The sequence below is a fragment of the Poeciliopsis prolifica genome, unplaced genomic scaffold (assembly GCF_027474105.1).
Source record: "Poeciliopsis prolifica strain line A6 unplaced genomic scaffold, Auburn_PproV2 SCAFFOLD009, whole genome shotgun sequence".
NCBI classification, from domain to species: domain Eukaryota; kingdom Metazoa; phylum Chordata; class Actinopteri; order Cyprinodontiformes; family Poeciliidae; genus Poeciliopsis; species Poeciliopsis prolifica.
Genome location: NW_026562384.1, coordinates 2,686,650 through 2,707,500, shown reverse-complemented (window position 1 = coordinate 2,707,500; position 20,851 = coordinate 2,686,650). Strand labels below are relative to the sequence as shown.

At 44.0% G+C, this 20,851-nt stretch overlaps 1 protein-coding gene across 1 annotated transcript in view; it reads right to left on the bottom strand.

Annotated features, from left to right (window-relative positions):
- The window catches only part of gpc3 (glypican 3), a 149,446-nt gene that overhangs the window by 48,297 nt on the left and 80,298 nt on the right, over positions 1-20,851 (bottom strand). Inside the window, exons 3-5 of the mRNA XM_055034535.1 lie at positions 17,109-17,794; positions 4,277-4,416; positions 2,501-2,626 (exon numbers count right to left, since the gene is read on the bottom strand). Of these exons, the coding sequence (XP_054890510.1) occupies positions 2,501-2,626; positions 4,277-4,416; positions 17,109-17,794 (952 nt within the window). The remainder of the gene's footprint in view (positions 1-2,500; positions 2,627-4,276; positions 4,417-17,108; positions 17,795-20,851) is intronic.

Genomic DNA, 20,851 nt, shown 5'->3' with positions numbered 1-20,851 from the left:
TAGAACACAACTGACCCAAACAAGACAAACACAAACAATAAAAAACCCAAAGAATGTGAAATTAGCACCACAATAGACAAAGACATAAAAACCAGCAATAAGTGGATGAGGAAAACATGGACTTAGGTATTTAACGCTGATTATTACAGATTTCTAAGAACAAGGTTTGTTATTTAGTAAAACGTTACTGAAAACAGATCGAAGTCTTGTCTCATCTGATGACATATTCCTTACTTATTGGACACGTAACAAATGGCTTGTGTGTATTTAATCTCTTTTCCAATATGGCTGAATTTAGAAAAAAGCAAACGTAACAAAGTTTTGCTGTGCTAAAGAGTTCAATGTTGGTTTATTTTTTTAAGTTTCAAAATTTGTTTTTTTTTTTTTTTTTTTTTGTCAATTAATGTTACGGCTCCATATTTAGGCTCCATACTGGAGCTCTTATCACTCCTTGTGATTTTCCAGTTTCATTCGATCCAAAGCAGGGACGGAAGCCGGATTCTGCATGAGGCGCTCTTTGATGTGGAGCAAAGTGTTGCTCCTCTGATCTCGGTTCCAGGTGGGGTGGAAAACACACGCCTGATTAACAAAAAGAAAAAAAAAAGCTCCTCATTTAGCTCCAAACGCCGCTCCAACAGCATGTCAGAGGCGTTCAGCGGTCGACCTCTCCGGAGCTCACCCATTTCCCCTCCTCCCCGCTTCGTCTAAATTTAACAACCCGCCCGGTCCGGATTTCTGGAGAAGGTCCTAAGAGGAAGGGGATAATGAACGACGATCCGGAATAGATTGAAAACGAATCCCGGCTATATTTGCAGGCGGAATGCCCTCGCAGGTGACACGGGAGAATTGCTTGCTGCAGGACATTGTAATCTCTCCATCATTTTGTCTCCTTTCTTGCCTCCCTGCCACCCCTGCTATGGCGCCGGTTCGGTCCAGCTCGTAATCATCCCCTGAGGACAGCTTTGCCCTCTTCTCGACAAAAACTGATGTCTCCTTCACAGGCTGATGGCAGCTTTATGGAAAGATAAAGGAAGCTTAAGCAAAGATGGGCATTTAATCTTTGGAAGGCGAGAGGAAAAATATTCACCCGAAGGGGACTCGTATCTCAGATTTGTTAAGACTCATAATTAACAAAACAGGCGAGGAAGAAACAGATGTGTGTATCTGCCCAGGCTAAAAGTATGAAATGTGTAACTGTTTTTTTGTTTGTTTTTTACATATCTGTTAATCATTTTGTTGTGACAGTGTAATCTAAGACCGATAATCCGTGTAAAAATCGAGCTCATTTGCCTTTTCCCAGTGCTACTACAGAAACACAGAAAGAGCTCAGTCAGAAACAACCAATCAGAGTCAAGAGGATTATCTTAGCGCTGTCAATCATGCTTCGGTTAGCGTGGCTCACACCCTTCCCTTTCGCTCTCTGCTGCGGTGCAGCTTCTTCCCAACAGCAGAACCTGTTACTAATGTTAATGCTAGTTAGCATAGTGGTGGATAAATAGTTTTCCTGTAACAATAAGTAATTTCTCCACCATTAGCACATTTAGAAGCGTATACACAAGAATGATTATCAGTACTAATACTAGGGTTGCTGAATTTTTAGCCAAGTTGAAGTGTGATTTACTGTATGCTCTTTCACCCATATTTTTATTGCCATTTGTATTTACGAACCCCAGATGCCACTCCTCCTCTTACTCAACATGACGTACATAAAAGAAAAGTAATGTGGAAGTAGAAAGCGAGTCTCTGCAGGAGAACAGGAACATCTAAATATTCTTGCTTGGGCAGATGTAACTCCAATGTTGGGGAAACAAGAAATATTGCGGGATGACATACCAACTGACGGACTTGAACCGCATTTTGGAGGTGCTGGGTTGGTAACTAAGCTAAGCCCCTCCTCTTGCCTATGATTGGTTGATTTTGATCGGGAGCTGTGCATTTTTTTAAGCTTATTATAGTAGCTCAGGGAGGAGGTGGAGGATCTAGATTTTTCTTTCATAGATTATCTGTCTCGCACCATACCTTCACAACATGGTGGCAGTTTTAATAAGTCAAAACTGATTTAAAAACTAAATACATAAATAAATAAAAGTTAAATTCTGCAGCTTTAAAGGGAAAAAGTGTGCAACTGGAGCCACACAACAGGGAGCGAGTGAAAAAGCGCTCAAAGCAATCACAGTTCTGCAGGGTGCAAGAGATGTGCTGGAGGCGGAAACAGCAGTTAACTGCGAGGAGAAGGGGACAGCACGCCTGACATTTATAACATCCCATAGAGCCAAAGTCAAGATTTACACTCACACTCAGCTGGAGGAGAAGGAGAAGGGAGGAGGAAGCCCTTCAGCTGGGGGAAAACTTACCCTTCAAGTCACCTACGCGCTCCGAGACATGAAATCAACCCGCTGGATCGAGAATCTGCTCGTGAGCCGATACGCTTTAAAAGCACCGGGCTCCATGGACTTCCCAGCAGATGCGCTCAGAAATAAATGCCATTGTTAATCCGTACCTGTCTGTCATCTCCTGCCCGTTCCAGCAGAGGGAGTTGTTCGCCGCGGCGGGCTCCCGACTGCACAGCGCTTCCCCGAGGCCGCTGTAGAAGGAGCTGAAGCCTTTCAGGTTGGTGATGAACTCCCTGAGGTGAAACGGAGAGAGACACAAAGAATAAAACTGTCACAGAGGAAGAGCTAAAGAGAGAGAATTCAGCTTAATAAGACTGAGAGCAAGTTGATTAGATCCACCCCGGCGACCCCCCATGAGACGCAGAGATTAAAAGGGGCCAGAATAGACGGTTGTCTCTGCTCCTTAATTGACATTAATCTGACCATTTGGAGACTGAAGCCTGCAGTCCTGCTGGGCAATTACGGCGCTCAGCTGGGGTCTCAAGTGGAGAGAGAAAGAGTGTCACAAGGAACCTGGTGAGTCTGTGAGGAGCCTTCAAGTTTCCTCATTAGGGAAGCTCTATGCATTTTACATTAGAGATCAAAAACAGCAGGGCATCACTGGGAATTTAAAAGAAAACAATACCTTACATTTTGAAGATTTCTGTTTTAAAATCTCTGCTATCCTGAAAAAAATCTTAAGAGTGTGGCATGCTTTTATTTTCAACATTACGCTGATCCCCCAACATCAGCAAATCCATCCGTGTAAATAATTTTATTGTCGAAAGAGCCACAAGAAACATTGTTTCTTTTCAAAACCTGTGCATGAAAAGGTCAAAAATGACTGAAGTAAATAAATACATAATAATAAAGCACAGTTTAATATTTGCCTTTTGACTTTTGATTTTTGTTTCTCAAAAAAAAAAGTGAGGTAAATAAACAACAACTTTGGTCAGTTCCTCCAGGATGTTGCATTTTCTTCCTTTTGTAGGTGTTGCGGCATAAAATTACTGATTTTGCTGCAACTTTTTCAAAACAGTTGTGGTCAAAGTTAAACATTTTTAAGCTTCATTTTCCCTTAACATGGTTTTTCAAAAACATTTACATTTCTGCACACAACATTCCCCAAAGTGACAGGATCTTAACCCACGTAATAATCAAAGTGCAAATAATATTTTCAAGTACTGTTGAAAAATGGCATCCTTAATGCAAATAAAATCATGTCCTGAGGAGAGGTCAAAGTGCATAAAAACCATTCTATACTGGGTCATTCAAGCTGATATAATTGATCAAATTCCTAACATTTCAAAATGTTTTTTGCCAAAGAAAAAAACCGGAAAACGTAAAAAAAAAATTTCATTGCAGGTACAGTTTTCAAGAGACGTTGTGAAACAGGAAGTTACATTTGAAGGGGGCTCAGAGAATTGGTCTCAACTCAGCAGGGTTGCTGTGATTGTTCAGAAAAGAAAGAAATCCAGAATAATTTATGGCGATCGGTCAGATTTGTGGAAAAGTGGCGATGAATGGTGAAATTGCAAGTTTGCACAAAATATTTGAATGATCAGTGAATTTGTGTGAAAACTTGCGAAACACCATCACAACTTCCTGTAGGGACTTATTAATCCATGAAAAACAGCTGATCAGAGTTATTGACAAGAGGATTGGAGATAAATCCTTACTTCACATTATAGAGCTACTTTGTGTTGGTTTGTCTCATAAACTCTCATTAAACTTTGACAAAATATAAAACACTACAGAACAGGCATATTCTTCCAACCAATTAAAGCATATTCAATTATTTGATTTTTAGCAAATTTGTTCAGAGCACAACCAGAAAATTCATCTTCCAGCGCCTCTCAATTGCCCGCATCAAACCTCGTCACTGTTTCCAGTGATTTCCTCACCTGCGGAGTCCAGCCAGCGTCTCATCGGCGTCTGAGGGCTGAGCGTCCCGGGTCACAGACGCAGCGGGAGGCTGATGGAGAGGTGGGGCCTCCACGGAGCGGGAGGCTCGCTTCGTAGCGTGTCCACACATGCTGCTCACCTGCGGAGCAGAGAGGAGGAGAAACCAACACTGAGTGAGCAAATTAACTCCCCTCTTCAGCCCTCCAGCTTCAACCTGTTTATTTTATCTTCTATAAGAAGGGATGCTTTAGAAAACAAGAACCTGTCAGCAGCCAAACCGGCGGCGCTTCTTTTTTTTCCCCCACTGTTTTCTGTGTTTATTTTTGGTAAGGATGACAGCAGTGGGGGTGAAGATCTGGAGGGCTGAAGGGGGGTATTGGATTTGCATAACAAACAATTCACTGGATCCTCTGCCAGCCGCCTTGTTCAAATTTGTAATCATAACTCTCTCAAAAAAAAAAAACACGAGCAGGAAACCAAGGCCTCCGGTTCGTCCCGTCTGTCCCGCGCCGTGGCTGCCATTGTGTCGTCCATGTGGGATGACATTACAATAACAAATAAGGAGTCCCTCTCTGTCTCCAGCAGATAATGGAGCTGGCACATTCTTTTCAGGTGTAATAAAAATGCAAATGGCTGCTAATGTTTAGCTTGTGATTTAATGATTTGGTGGATCCTTAATTTCCCCCGGGGATGCCGGCCAAGGCTTAATTCTGCCATGTAATGTTAACAACTAATTGTGCCCGGCTTCCCTTAAAGCGAGCTGCCTGGAGAGACTGCAGCTGAATACCAATGGGTCCGGACGGAGCAGCACCGTAAGTCTTCATTTGGTTGTAGCAAAAGGCTGCACAAGCTCTCTCACACACACGAAATCCTGTTTTAACGACTTGTGTGGACTTCACATTGATTTCCATTCATTTTCAACAGCCCAACTCTTACCCTAACACTAACTTTCACATACCAAACCCCCTAACCCAAAAACAGTTTTTCCCCACATGAGGACCAAGAAAATGTCCCCACAAAGAAAAATAGTCCCCACAACCCACATTGTAGACAGAGATAGGTCCCCACAAGGATATCAAAACCAGGCTCTCTCTCTCTCTCTCTCTCTCTCTCTCTCTCTCTCTCTCTCTCTCTCTCTCTCTCTCTCTCTCACACACACACACACACACAAACATATGGACATGGTCGTGCGCAAAGACATACATGTTTTACAACTTAAACAAAAGTCCTTTCATCTATTATTCACCTGAATAATGCACCTGAACCCATTAACATGACACTGTGCTACATCATACACACTCACACACACAAACACACGTTACTTAAGCATTTTTATTCAACAAATGCTGACGCGCTGAAGTGCTTATTACCAAGAACACAGATTTATCAGAGTTAATCTATTCAGAACTGTCACAGCACACGCACACACACACACACGCGCACGCACACACACACACACACACCCCACATCCCCCCCCCACACACACACACTCCACCCTAACAAACACCAGGTCATCACCATGGCGACTTCCCTTCACCTCTGAGCTGACATGTAACCATAACAATGTCCCCAGGCACAACGCAGAGTTCGCTGCCACTGGACTCCAATTTTTAAATTTTTTTTTCAAACAATGTAAAATAAAAAATAAAATAGTTATTTTTCATAAATTAAGTTTTTTTACTTGATCTTTATCGAAAGGGTCATGCAGCTCTAAGCTAATCATATTAGTAGAATGGAAGGTAAAAATGTCTCTGGATTGCAAAGGGTCTGCTTCAGAGTGACGCATCATGTCTCCAATGAACAAGTCTGGGTTTGGCAGCTGCTAACAGAAGGCTATTTTCCTGAGTAAAGTTTGGTGGAAGGATATTCAGGTGTGGTGTTGCTGCCCCCTTATGTCTTGACGCAGAAGCAAAAACACTTAAATATTTTGGCTTGTTTCATGCTCCCAAGTTTGGGAGCGACTCTCTGTAGTTGCTACATGACTGTACACCAGAGCACATAGCAAAGTCCATGAGGACACGGATGAGCAAGTTTGATGTGAGAGGACTTGACTGGCCTGCTGTCCTCAACCTGACAGAGCACCTTTGGGATGAATTAGAGCAGACACAGCGAGCTAGGTCTTCTTTCCCAACGCTCTCCTGGAAAATCAGACAAATATTTCTATAAACATGGCTTCAGAGTTTACGGACAGCCTTTCCAGGACAGCAGAAGCTGTTGTAGAAATATAGGATATTGGGCCAAGTCCATAACATTATAACATGGTGTGAAACTCCAAAAAAATCAACACAACACGATACTGCCACTTTCAGAATGGGATGCCATCAAAGTTCACGTGAATGTCTCTTAATGCTTTGAGCAATGTAGTTTGTTGAGACTTGAACTCAGATCCGAGTGCAATTTGCTGTGCCACGAAATAAACAGATGTTCATATGTATTAGTAAAATGTTTGTATTTGGGGTTTTTTCTCCTTTATTTTGTAATGCGTTGTTGCTCACAACCAGCCTAAGATGTAACATCATCTCCAGTGACTTTGTGTGTCCGCCTGACTCGACCAATCAATCAATTGGTCGAGTCAATCAGACAAGATTGATGAGGGAAAAAGAGTGTTGAAAAAATGCTAATTACACATTTATGCTCATCAAACAATGCAGTGACAGTATATAAAATGATCCGAAAAGCAAAGAAACTTCATTCACTTACCTGGGACAACATCAGAAGCAATGACATCATGTCTCTAATTTGTTTGGTTTTCTAGTTTGGTTTGCTCTAAAGTCTGATATGTCAGACTTTATCTAAACAACAAATCCCAATTTAACTACAGATCCACGTTTTATCAGTATCAACATCGTTATCGATGTAATTGTTTTTAACATATTGGTATTGGTCTGAAAGTCAATATTAAAATGGATACTGAATTCCATCTTGTTGCTGTTTGTTTCTGGAGTGGAGGAAGTTGGTCATGTGGCAGTGATACTCGTGCAGCATAGGATTGTGGGTAGTTTAACCAAAGAAGACAAGTAGTGGTGAAGTCACTGGTGTGGTCATTCTTTTCAAGTTGTCAAAAAGGCAGCAATATAAGCAATGTATCGGTAAATATCAGTTATCTGCCACGACAGCAGCACTAATATCGACCGTCAATATCAGCGCACGTTTAAAGGGGCAGTACTATGTGTTTTCCAGCCACATCTTATCATTTTATAGCACAATGAAGTAATTGTGTAATAAAAAATGCCACATATAAAACATGAAATAAAGTAAATTTAACTTTGCAATTTAACACCTTGAAATTTGGCGTCTGGATCTTTAAGAAGTCCAGACTCTGTCTGAGACTCCGTCTTCAGCACAGCAACGTTCCTCCATTAAGTGTTTACAGATGTTCATCAAAGCACTAGACTGAGACGTAGTTCACATAAGAAGCTGAGCAGATGTGGAGATCCACCAGCTGTTTGCTAATTTATGCTGGCTAGTCTGAAGGAGCTGAGGGAATAATGTTATAACATGATCCAAAGCTCAAAAAAGTACATTTTACATAATACTGCTCCTTGAACTCCGACCCCTAAGTAAACCACCAATCTCTGCTGTCCAATGCATTAAATAAAACTTGACATTTCTGATCACCAACAATCTAAAGAAAATCCCAATAACACTGTAAGATGCCTCTCTGTCCGTTTCTCTGCCAGCTCATTTCCTCCCCTCACATCTTCCTCTCATGTAACTCTTTCATCCTTGTGGGGCCCGCAGCGAGCGCCGCCGCTCCCGCAGGCCATGATTAATGCGATCGGAGCTGCGCTCGCCTTTTTGTTTACGTGTTCCCGGGAAGCCGTAGGGGACTTGTGGCACAAGCAGGGGAGGGCCCAGAGGGAAGCGGAGACTGATTCAGCACACAGACTCTGCCCTGCCCGATTGTTTCCGGATTCCTCCAGGAAGGAGGGGCCTCATTAGCCAAGCATGAGCATCATCCAAGGCCTGGACCGACACAACCAACAGGAGGGTCCGTCGATAAAGCCTGGCTCAGCGGGGAGAAGTAGAAAATGTCCACCTCGCCGACACACACACGTTCTGCTGAGCGTCTGCTCCTCAGCGTCTGTGTGGCACTTTGCTCATGCAAACACGCCGCAGAGATAATCTCTAAACAAATCGATGGGAATGCCCGTGGGCCAGGAACAAATTTATGATGAGGCTTTTACATTGTTCTTCATCATGAGGATTTACAGCAACTACAGAAAGAGAAAAGAGACTCTGTCCATTGGTGAAGCTGGAGAATAGGACCCAGCCAGTCCTCCTCCACTTCCTCCCTCTTCTTCCTCTGCTTCTTGTCTCCATGTGGTCAAACTGATAACTGGTGAAATCCACGTATTATTTCCGCTGAAGACCTTTCAAAGTCTCAAATTAAGAGAAAAGGATGGGGGGTGAAATTGTTTTTATATGAGTGAAAAGTCAAACAATATCCAGCTGTCACAGTTCTCTCCAGAGGAAAAGAGCTCTGGCTGTGTTGAAAATGAAATATTGTCTTCCACTGTTTCATACTCACAAAAAAAAAAGAAAGAAAAGAAGTTGCACTGCGAAGAAAAAGTTTTATCTAAAATCTTCCCAACCCCAAACTCAAATTTAAAAGTGGGTCTCTATTATGCAATTACTATTAACTATTTCCTCTCAATAGGAATCACAATGTTCTGATATTACTCAGATGCCAGCTAGCATTAGCTTTTACTTGGTTGGTATCAAGGTGCAGAGCTCTTCAGTTATTCTAGTTTTACATTAACTTCTGCTCCTTAATGTCTTTGTGTCCTCAACAAGGTGAACCATCTACTCCTCTACAGATCGTCACAACTTCATATTGTGCATTCTTGCCTGGTTTTCTCTCTGTTGGATGGACTGAAAACATAATAAACTCGCCACAGAAGCCCGACATCGACCCGACCATTAAGCACGTTGTTTTCCAGGAATTTCAGGTCGAGTTCTAAACTCTCTGAGTATCGGCCTCTGTTGCTCCAGAACAAGGAGCTGAAGAGTCGCCCACACTTCCCCAGGAAAGGGTTTATGGTCAGAGCAGAAAGTCCAGCCAGGCCACCGGCCGCTGATGGCTGCGAGGCGTTATAAAACGCTGCCATCCTCAGCGCCGAGGCAATGGCCTACATCGAAGGTGTGAGAGCAGAGGAGAGACAGGAATTGTATAACCAGAGTGACTTCCAGGAGGAGCAATCGTCAGACTCACACCTGAGAAAAGGGCAAACGCGGTACCACCTCAGAGTAGAGCGCATTTCTCTCCACTCCACCCGAGGAGCGTTTTCCACTTCCTGAGTTCATCCTTCGCCTGGATTGTTCTGGTTATTTTTGGATAAGATCTAGGCACAAATGCAAGCAGGACATCGTCAGGCTGCACGACAAGAGTTTCACTTCAGGAAACTGAAAGGAAAAAATACGGTTCCCAGCAGCCAGTTCCTGTGTGTCACGTTAGACAACTGCCGTATCGTTGTCTCATGTTTGTCAAAAGAGATTTCCACCCCATGATTAACAAAAGGTGAACACACACACACACACGCGCGCACACACACACACACACACACACACACACACACACACAGCACTCTATTTTAAGTTCTTTTTGAAAATAGCTGAGCTACACACAGGAAGCCCTCGGTAACTCCGGAGGAACCTCCTGATACAAAATCCCTCAAGCTAAGGTCTTTCTGAAGGAGAATGAAACAGTGCAGGGACGTGATGAAAAGACCCATCGAAGGGACACGAAGCACGACATTAATTTACACAAGCACATCTGCAGCTAATGCTGCAATCAATATTTTCAAGCAAATTTAGAACAATGAACGGCTGAACGGCGTTGAGAGACGTTAGACTAACGCGGGAGACGGGCTCTGTGTTGTAGAAACCGTGTGAAAATGCTGGCTGGACGCCTGAAGAGAGCGCTGCGTTGTGCTGTGGAGGTTTTTAAGCAACTACTCAAGACGTCGTCCAGGAAGGTGACGTCTGTGTGTCCTGATCTTAGTCCTGCTGAGCTTATGTAGCAAGATGGCCCACAAACCTGACCCAAAACACACACCTTCAAAGAAAATCCAACTAAATACTGATCAAATTCAAAGGTATAATTTGGAGAAAAGTAGTAAAATCTTGTTATTCTGAAAATTGAGCAAATAAAAAAATCCCAATTTACCTAAAACGTAAAAAGCTTGGACGGATTTCACGTCAGAAAGTCAGGAGAAACGACTGAGTCTTTTTACACCTTGAATGTAAACATCTGGTTTTGAACGATATCACGTGAATAGTGAGCGACATTCTGCACCGAGCAGTAAAAATCAGTTAAAAATGGCTCCACAACGCACAAAGCTTCCAGCATTCAAACCGGCGATCAGAAGCTAATAAGCTTAATGGCTGAATTGATGTTCATTAACGTTTAAGCATTTTGCCCTCATTTCTAGAGCAACGTCTATTAAACTAATTGGTTTTTGACGAGTCCTTCATTTTTCTTCCTGTTTTTGTTTTAGCGGCTGGAAGGCCAAATTTTTAATCTGTTATCAGACGAGCAAACTGCTTTGTTTGTCAACATCAAGGGAACCACTTGGCTTTCGATTATTGTGAACAAAACAGCAAAAAGTTCCTTGGGGGAGTTTCGAACAGCACAGCCCGCTTTCTGAAAAACTGGGTCAAACGTGTTTTCATTGTGTCTGAACAATGGAAACAGACGACCAATATTGACGACGAATAACTTTGATGATATTTTGCAGCTCCGGCGGCGTTTACATTTCAAGGCTGAGTGTGGCTCCTGCCACGTTGGAGCTGAGTAATCAGATAATAAATACATGATTAATTACTCCGTCTTTGAAGCAACAAGTTGGATGTAATTTGAGCTCCTTGAGATCAAACATAAAATGAACAATATATATATATAGTTGTATAATGCTGATTTAAAGTGTATTATTGAGAGAGAGAAACTCAAGGAGGTATTTGATATTTAACTTGGAAAAAAAAAAGTTGACGCATTCTTATGCCTTTGAGCTTTTTTGTTTTTGTATTTTGCAACCACAAAGTTCACACAACACAGGAGTCAAGAAGGTTAAAGCGAGTTTGGTTTATGAAACAACAGCCCATCTTCTGAGAATCTTAACGAACACTGTTCAGTCCTGTGAACTGAAAAGTGCGGCAAACACGTAAATCCATCGAGATGTGAAGGGACAGGCCTGGCAGGGAGACGACAAATCAGAGAAGCAGGCTACAGGTCAGCCATTAGCCTAAGAGGGGAAGTCAACGGTGGGCAATTCAGATCAGAGCGTGTGCTAGAAAGGTCCAGTCAAAGTCCAGACCTAAATCCAATGAAGAATCTAGAATATTGATCTTAGCTAAAACATTTGATGGACATGACACTGTCATAAACGTGACATAACTATGAACATGAAGGAGTTTTCATGAATGTTTACAAATGTCACGAAGCGTCATTTGGTAAATTATCACACTCATGATGCAAAACTGACAATTTGAATGGTATTTTAATACAAATGTTATTACACCTTTGTATGAAAAGTGTCGTTCTTTACCAGGTAATGCAAAATTGCCACTTTTAATAAACCTTTAATGCAACTTTGATTAAAGGTGTCACTATTTACCGAAGGACACGTCATGATAACAGTTGTAAACGTTCATAACTCCTTTATGACAGCACACCCCATCGAATATCTGTGCAAAGCTGGTGCAGACAAACTTACTGTAGAAAAGGTTTTCTGGAGTCGTAAACATGTTTTGTAAACATTAATAATGATAATAATAAAAAACATTTTATTTGTCAAACATCTTAAGGGAGTGAAGGGGTGTTATGTAAAATCAAAATTGTTCAGCTTTATCATAAACATGCCTGGTGTGACGCTTTGATTCATGCATGTTTGAGAAATCCTTTAATCTCCTTGGCAGACGCAGTCAGAGGTTCCTAAATGCTAATTCTCATAAAGTGTCACATATTTCCATAAAACTGCTCTTTGGAGCTGAAGTCTCCAGCTCAGCTCCTCTAGACTAGCAGCGGCAGCAATTAGCAAACGCTCATCATAGGAAGTACTTCAACCTGTGAGGCTTTTCATACCAAACAGTGTAATAATGACTTCCTGTAGGCGGAGCATCGACGAGAGCCAGGGCTTCTTAAAGAGACAGGGGCCCAATTTCAAGGCATCAGACCGTGTTGTCAACATTTCTTTTGAATTCAGTTTGACATGCAGACACTTCAACAATCGAATGTAACATTGTTACTGCATGGAAAATACTTTAACCAACACAAATCCTTTTCCCTTCCCTTCCCAGTTACAATCGTGCTCTACCTTGCGTTGCTTTTAAAAATTTGCAACGTTACCCTTAAAAAAATAAAACAGTGAGACTTACACAGACATGAATGATTTTCTAGCAACGTTTCAACGTGCAGAAAATCTCTGATCCCGCTCAAATCTGTCACATTTCCGGCCTCAACCTACTTCCCCTTCTTCATTCTCAGCCGAGCGGGTCACCAGGTGATGGATGCCTCTTCCACTATCTGCTGTCCTCCTCCCCCCCTTGGGCTCACTTTGACACCCGCTCCCCCTCACCTCCTCCCCCACTCTCACACCGATCTTTTTCCTCCCTGGTTCTTTGTCACTCTTTTTCTCCTGTCCTTTTCCTCAGTAACTGGTAAAAATAGAGCTTCATAAATCATGTATTTTTTCTCACAGCAGAGAGAGAGAGAGAGAAATGGGAAGGAAAAGAAATAAATGAGGGGATGAAGGAGTGGGAGAAAAAGATGTCGAGGGGAGAGAGAGAGAGTCGGGCAGCGGATGGAATGAGAAAAACTCCAGGGGAGAGGAGGGAAGCTGACAGGGGAATAGATTGGAGCGGTCGGCCTCTCGGCTGCCCTCGCCGAGCCTCTTAACGTCGGTTGATTTACCCGGATGGAGGGACTGAATGTTAACTCGCCAGAGAGTGGGGCAGGGCGAGCCGCGAGTGGTCATCTCGCCTGCGGAGCTGCTTGTTGCAAACCCGCAGAGGAGACGTCTTCCTCTGCATCTCAAGGACTCTCTCACTCAGAAACTCGACCCGTCCGCCTCCTGAAGCGGCTCAGTCCCACCGGAGGGCGGGTTAAGTGGGAGAAGGAAACGACAACCACATGACACTTGGAGTCGCAGAGCACCACACAACAAGGCTGCGATGCGTTCAAGATGTTAGCGGTGTACGGCCGAGTCGCTCTGAAACGCTGCGGGTTTCTCCTGGGCTCTTCAGATGCTCCGCTGATTCATTTCATCCCCTCCCACAGGCATTTTAGAAGAGCGTGGCAAATGGATTATATGCTGCTTAAATTACTGTTATTCACACTGTGGTTGTGTGCTGAAACATACAAGGTTCCCATGTCACATCGGTCCAAAATGCGGATATAGGATTGGTCTTAAACTGTGTAGAAAAACAAAACAAATAACCAAAAGCAGATTTGATTAAAGGGACGGTATAATGTGTCCCTAAGGCACATGGCGCCATTTTATACTAAGTTACCTTCAGTAAAATATTCTATATATCAAATATGACTTCAAATAACTTTGACTTTGCAATTTGATGCTTTGAAATTGAGTCCGTCTCTTTAAGAAGCTCCTCCTCATTCTGAAACGCCACCTTCAGGAAGTTATCACAACATTCCTCCATCAAGCGTTTTTTTTTTTTTTTTTTTTTTTTATATCAGTGTTTCATTGACAAGCAGCTTGTATAATGAGGTCAGCAGGTGTTTGCTAACTGCTGCTGCCACTAGTCTGAAGGAGCTGAGTGGGGGAGTCATTGTCTGTGAGGCGGGAGCTCGGCTGGAGGCCTGCAGCTCTGAGGAGGAGCTTTGTGGAAACAGGCGCCGCTTTGCGAGTGCTGGTGTTTTTACAAACCCCACTGGTTGCCATGAAGATTAAAGAATCTCTCAAACATGCACAAAAGAATCAAGACACTATTAGTTCCTCTGGTTCCTTTGTCATTTTCAGCCATAGCTCAGCAAATAAAGCCCCGTTTTGTTTTGTTTTTTGTTTTGGTTTTTGATCGTTCGAAACGCTGCAGGAAGCGGACAGACTCCACGAACGCAACGAGAAGACCGCCGCCGCCACGCCGTCAAACTGGTTTAAATTTAAACGAGAATCCCAAGCAGCAGGCTGCTACAGTCTGCTACTCACAGACACAAGTGCTCCCTCCCGCTGCAGAGTAAGTGAGGTCAACCTGTGTGTTAATAAATGATGGCTTCTGAGTGGAAACCTGGTCACCGCGGGGATTCGGGGCGCGAGAGTGAAAAGTTCAGCAAATATACAGGAGCGAGGAGCAGATCCAAGCTCTGTGGCTCCAGAAGGAAACAAGGCCCTTCATATTTTATGAGCTCGCCTCTCCGCCTTCGCATGAGGGCTGCGAACTACGCTGAGGGTTTTATCACACTGCACATTACGGGTCACTGCCGCTTACCAGTAAGAGACAGATTTGAACAAGACATGCTGGGAGAACCTGTCTGCAGAAACAACTAGAGGGATCTTTATCTTCCACCTGTTTTTTTTTTTTTTTTTTATGGTTCTTTCATGTGTTTTTACCACTCAAAGGCTTAGATGTGGTAACGTAACACCACGCAAATACTTTCTATTTGTTGGACCAACAAAAGACGTGTCTGATCGATGCTGTGGGGACAAGCAGCCGTCGGGTCATGAACATGTTTGACGTGATTTCTTGGTTTGGTTTTCTTCTACTCCTTACAGTCCAGTGGACTCGGTTTAAAATTCCAACATTTGTTAAATTTTTAGTTGGTGCGATTTGCTTTCACAATGCACTGAGTCAAACAACCAGGAGCCATTTCTCCTGTTAGCGTGACAAAGCAGCTAATGTTTGTTTCAGCTGTATTGACCCAGCTAAAGCAAAGCTGCTTTAGCGGTTTCCGCTTTAGGACCAGAGATCCCTTCAACTGAACCGAGACCAAAGTTTGCAGGCGGTTTGTCAGTGCTTCTTTCAGGTGCTAGCTGCGCTAACAATGCTAGCTTCCAATCCTCTGTTGTTCATGTTTGTTACACCTTCTAAAACCATAGGAAGACCGGGAAAAAAGATTTTCAAAGCGGTTCATTTTAGTTCTTGAATCTGACTATGATGATTACTGTGCCTTATCTGGTTCTTCAGTTAGTTATCACTGAATGTGGGTTAATTTTCCAGTCACATTCCCACTGATCGTGTTGTAAAGAAACCGTGTCAAAGGAGAATTTCTTTCTCATCTGGCGCAGACAATAAAGCATATCTATCTGCCAGAGAAGCAGTTGATCTGACTTTCTGCTTCAATAATTGAATGGCTACGGCATGTGTAAAAACACAGCTGAAAGAATAAAATGAGCAACATTACACTAACCGAGTGAAAATATTCTGATGCTTCATTAAAAAGGCTTAAAAACACTTCCCCATGGAAACCAGTCCTGACAGCTTCAGGTCCTTTTGCAAATTATTCCAGTAAAACAGCAGCTGCATATCTGAAAGCGCCTCTTTCTGATTTGGTTCAGACTGAACAGTGGCTCGTGTAAACACATGGAAAATGTCTACAGACAGACAAAGGTGGATATTTTGCTGCGTCATGCAGAGATGTGTGAAGTGCACCGTTTCCCCAGCCAGCAACGCTAACTAGCGATAGCATAGAGATGGTTAACTGCAGGTCTGGTGCAAACAGCAGTTCGCCGTAAATGAACAAAAATGGAAAATGCTAATCTGGAGAGAGAACAAAGGTACTCCAGCAAGGTGCTCAGGGTGTTGGGCTGGTCATTCCTCCAGCTGCCAGTCGTGTTTTTGACTCGAAACATGTTTAAGGTTGACAGGAATTTTGAAAATATCACCTGATAGTTATGCATTATTGGAAGACTGCAAGATTAAGGCCCAAACACAAATAATAAAATTAAAAAGGGTAAAGGAAGAAAAGCATTTCTGTCTGTTTTGTTTGGAAGGGCTTTAGAAAAGCTGTGTAGCATTGTTATTGTTATTGAATTATATTTCTTTGAAGTAGCTAACGCTCTTACCTTGTAGCAGGTCCTTTGTTCAAGTCTTGATTGGCTTCAGGTGTGTGTGGGTGTGTGTGTGTGTGTGGGTGTGTGTGTGTGTGTGTGTGGGTGTGGGTGTGGGTGTGGGTGTGTGTGTGTGTGTGTGTGTGTTCATGGTTGTTAGTACTGTTTGTATCTGTGCCGTCTGGTGTCCCTGACTGCTGGTGTCAGTCCGGTATCTCCAGTGGGACACGGGACTGTCAAGGTCACCACTGACAGCCAGACCGGGTCGACTGGGAGTAGAAATTGAATGTATAGAACAACATTCTGAGGTTTCAGCAAAGAGAACAAACCCAATTAATAGCGGTGCAACGATTGCAGTTTTCTAGTCCGCTGCCGATTACTGATCTGTAAGAAGCCTGATCTGCCAATACCAATGTTGGGTGATACTGATTTTAATTGGTCTGAAATGTTGTTCAATATCCAAAAAAAGTCACTGAATTGGCAACAATTCAGTGCACAGCAGAAGAGGATGGTGGTTGAGTTGTAGATAAGATCGGCTTCACACGTAAGTATCAGGCCGATCACATGGAGGAAATTCTGGCCGATTTATCGGTGCACCCCCTACTAACTAAAGCCATATCCATCACTGTGCCACGTATTTGGTTTTCAAACCCCCGTCTATAATGAGCCTGAGTGTGTTTAGCAGTTGACATCATAACAAAAGCCAGAAGAACAGTTAAGTTTTGAGGATAATGTTAATGTAAATGAGAACCTGCAGGAATGTTCCTTCTAGTCAGAGCTGCTTTCAGTGTGACGGTTCACCAGTGTGTGTCAGTGAATGATGCTCACCAGGGCGCTGAGTCGGCTGCGGGCGTTCACCGCCTGCTTCAGAGCCAGCTTGATCAGCGACGGCAGCCTGAGAACAACGGCCTCCATATCCTGCTCCCCTCTCATGCCTCCTGCCAGCTTCCCCAGTCCGTCAATGTAGCTCCTCCAGTGGGGCTGAACCTCGGCGGCGCCCCCCAGGCAGCCCTGCATCGCCGTCTGACAGAAGCCTCTGCAGGCCGGCGGGCTGAGCATGCCCTGACAGTGCGGGCAGTACCACAGCCTCAGCAGGGCCCGGCCGCAGTCCCTGCTGGGCCGCAGATGGTCCGTGGTGTTGACCACCTCTATGCCCAGGTTGAGCGCCTGCAGGAAGACCCTTGTGGCCAGAAGGGAGCGAGACAGGCGGGTCATGATCAGCTTGGGGTAAGGCCCAAACGCTCCAGAATCCTTCCAGGCTCCCCGCACGCACTCCTCGGATGCGGCGGACGCACCGCCGCCCAGCAGCCGGCGGTACATGAGGGGGAAGAGTTTGCCGAAGAACGCCGCCACCATGTGGTCCACCGTGGAGTCGGAGCCGAGGATGTAGAGCGACATGTCCAGGAAGAGCTGCCCCACGGAGCTCTGCGCCCCAGGGAGGAGAGCCGGGAACTCCGACTTCAGCACGGTCAGGGTGGAGTTACGGCCGTGACGCAGCACCAAGTCGAAGGCCTCTGCAAGGAAACGACAGAGCACAACGAGAACCAGTCAACTGAGGCGAAGCTTGTTATCATCCACCTGGTAAATAACGCGCAAAAAGTGTTTACAGATGTGCCAAACTGTCAGAAATACAGATCATAAAATATACAACACAGATAGATGCTTCTCCCTCCTCAACAATCACAAGAGAAACACACACACTCTCCCACTCTTGTTCGATTTACCCGGTTTTTCTTCATCCACTGTTTTCTCTTAAGGGATTACTTCTACATGTCCACATAAAAAAAAAAAAAGGGAAAAACTCTGCACTAATGCATGACAACTTGAAACAAGTAGGCAACGGCAGCCTCAAAGAAAACCTTCGCGAGAGAAAAAGCATTTAGGTCGATAAATTTGTTTGGCCGTGAAGAGTTTCTTTGAGGAGAGAGAGGCATGCAGAACAAGTGGGGATTGTCGATGCGCAGAAAGAAAAAATATAATACTAATAATCAGAGCCATTTCCAGTCACAAAGAGACGCCTTATCAACAAGGTGGCACGAGGCGGCGGCGCGCCGCCATCGACCTGGTGGCGCAGCGACAGAGGGCCCAACAACAGAGGGGATTTAAAGCTCCATTATTGAACCTAGCAGGGGAGCTGAGAGTCGGTGAAATGAAGCTTTGGACCAGAGAATGGCTGCAGACGCCTGAAATCCCATTTACGACGCAGCAAGGCCACTTAATCACTCCGCCGAAAGTGGCGGCCGCCAAACTGCTCTTTGAGGACGGAAACACTGGTTGAAGTGACGTTTCGACGGACTCGGTTTTTGGGCCGTTTCATCTTTCTCATTTGGTTTTTCTGCCTGGACAGTTTCATTTGTTTCTTGTCAGGATTCTCTGGGGTCAAATGAGGCTCGTCGGCAGAGTTTTAGGTCTCTTGGGGAAAAAAATCCCAGAGAAACAATCCGACAGCTCTCTTTGTTGGTGGGGTTATGTTGAACTTGTAATGTGATTCTTTTTTTTTATTATATATTTATTTTTTTTGGCTTGCAAGTTCAAAGGCATCTGAAATTAATATCAGTTTTTCATTATGGAAGTGGAAATTTCATTTAGCTCCGATAAACTCTGGGAAGAAGAAGGAAAATGTTGCTTCTAGCTTTTGGTTTTGCTACGTTTGGGACTCAAAACAGAGACAGGAGAGGCAGAGTGACAGTAAAACAAAGATCGGTCACGACTCCTCTTCTTCCTGCCTGCTCAGAGTCACTACCTCGAAAGGTCCTTTCAATTCTTTAGGAATGGTTTTCTGTACGTGGACAGAGGTGGTGATCCACCTTTGTATTGATCAGGTTATATGTTTTAAATCGGTCAATCAGCCTCAGCGGCGCACAGTCCAACGAGACTTATACGATCTTCATCCATCCGTTATCTAACATCGGGTCATCGATTTTGCTGGACGTCTGAAAGAGAAATCGTCCCACAGCACCACAGGTCCTTTGCGACAGAGAGGGCAAGGAGGGCGCAGTTATACATCTTTATGTGTTCCACATGAGATATTTGGTTGCAGAGAAGCTCAGTCTTACACACGTCAAACTATTGCACAGCTGCTGCACGTTTCAGACGCATTGGGAGACATGGTAATAATGCTATGACCAATGAATAATTTTGCACTGTAGCAAACACATTTTGATCACAAGGCAGCAACTGATTAAAAAAATCTATTTCTATTGCTAAAAACACAACTGAAACCTAAATGATAACCCTACCAACAACCCAATAATAACATTTCTTAATGTCAAGGCCGGTTGAACATGAAAGGCATATATGACTTCGGATTACCTTATAAAGTAATGCACCCGGACATGATGCATCAGGCTTCTGTGAAGTCATTGGTGTCAGTATTCAAAAACTTTTAAGGACAGACGCAGACGTAGCACATATGCATCGTACACGTGTTTGGTTCTCATTGTCACACACTGATAAGCAAAAGATTCCCCCATTTGAAGCGCAGCGTTAAATTCCCCCCAATTGCAGGTTTACTTGTGTTCTTAACGAGGACGGAGACTCCTTCTCGACTCGCTGAGGAGCAAGAAGGAGGAGGAGAGACTGGGAGGATGTTTGGGAGCAGCTCACATCTGTTTGGCTTCCTGGGCTGCGGCCGCCCCGCTGTGTCTGGAAGCAGCTCCCTCTGTGATCACTGAGCAGGCAGATGTGCAGATTTCCCACCGAGACGAGAAAGCAGACCGAGAAGCTCAAACACGCAAAACTAAAAGACCTACTTAGGGGCACAAAGTTTTATTTTCCTGCATGGAAACGAGAATACGTCTTTTCCCCTGTTAGGTTATTGATTGGAAACTGCAGGCCGAAATTAAAGCCGTTTGGTTCTTTTCCTTCTTTCTTCTTTTCCTTCACATTTATATATATATATATATGTAAAACTATTCCAGCAAAGTGTGTAATTAAGCCACTATCTGTAACATCTCTTATATCCACTTTGCAGTGGTAAAGAGAAAGACTAGAGGGCTCTTCATAAATGCCTTTCAACGACTCTGACTCACTGGGTTCACGGTGAGAGCCATTGTGAGCCCATTTCCTGCACTCATTCAGCCTCCACGGGATCAGGTATCGTTTAATGGAGGGGAGAGGGGCCGTGTGTCAGGGACCTGTGACATGTTGGATGCAACCACACGAGGTCAAGAGCCCTGCGCTGTTAGAGCCTGGCTTACAATTAGCAGCCACAGCTGGACCGACGGCTGCCGACAAAACCTGTTACTCGTCAAAGTCGCATCAGCCGAACCTGGCGGAGGGAAATCTTCCTGGAACGTCCTTTACCTTCACTGGGATACAGCAACCATCGACTGATGTTTACGCCGAGGATTCGAGGCCTCTCGGCTTATCGCCCTTATCAGATCCTCAAGACATAACCTGGTTTTTGTCAGGTACTCCGTCAGATGGCGATATATTATTTATGCATGCGATGTTCCTTTTGTGAACGCCTGCTGTCCTAATGCGTTTCTGCACAGCTTCTCGTTTTTCACCCACGGTAACCAAAATCTCAACGAGTAATTTTGGTCTACTGTCAAGAGCAAATATCTTAC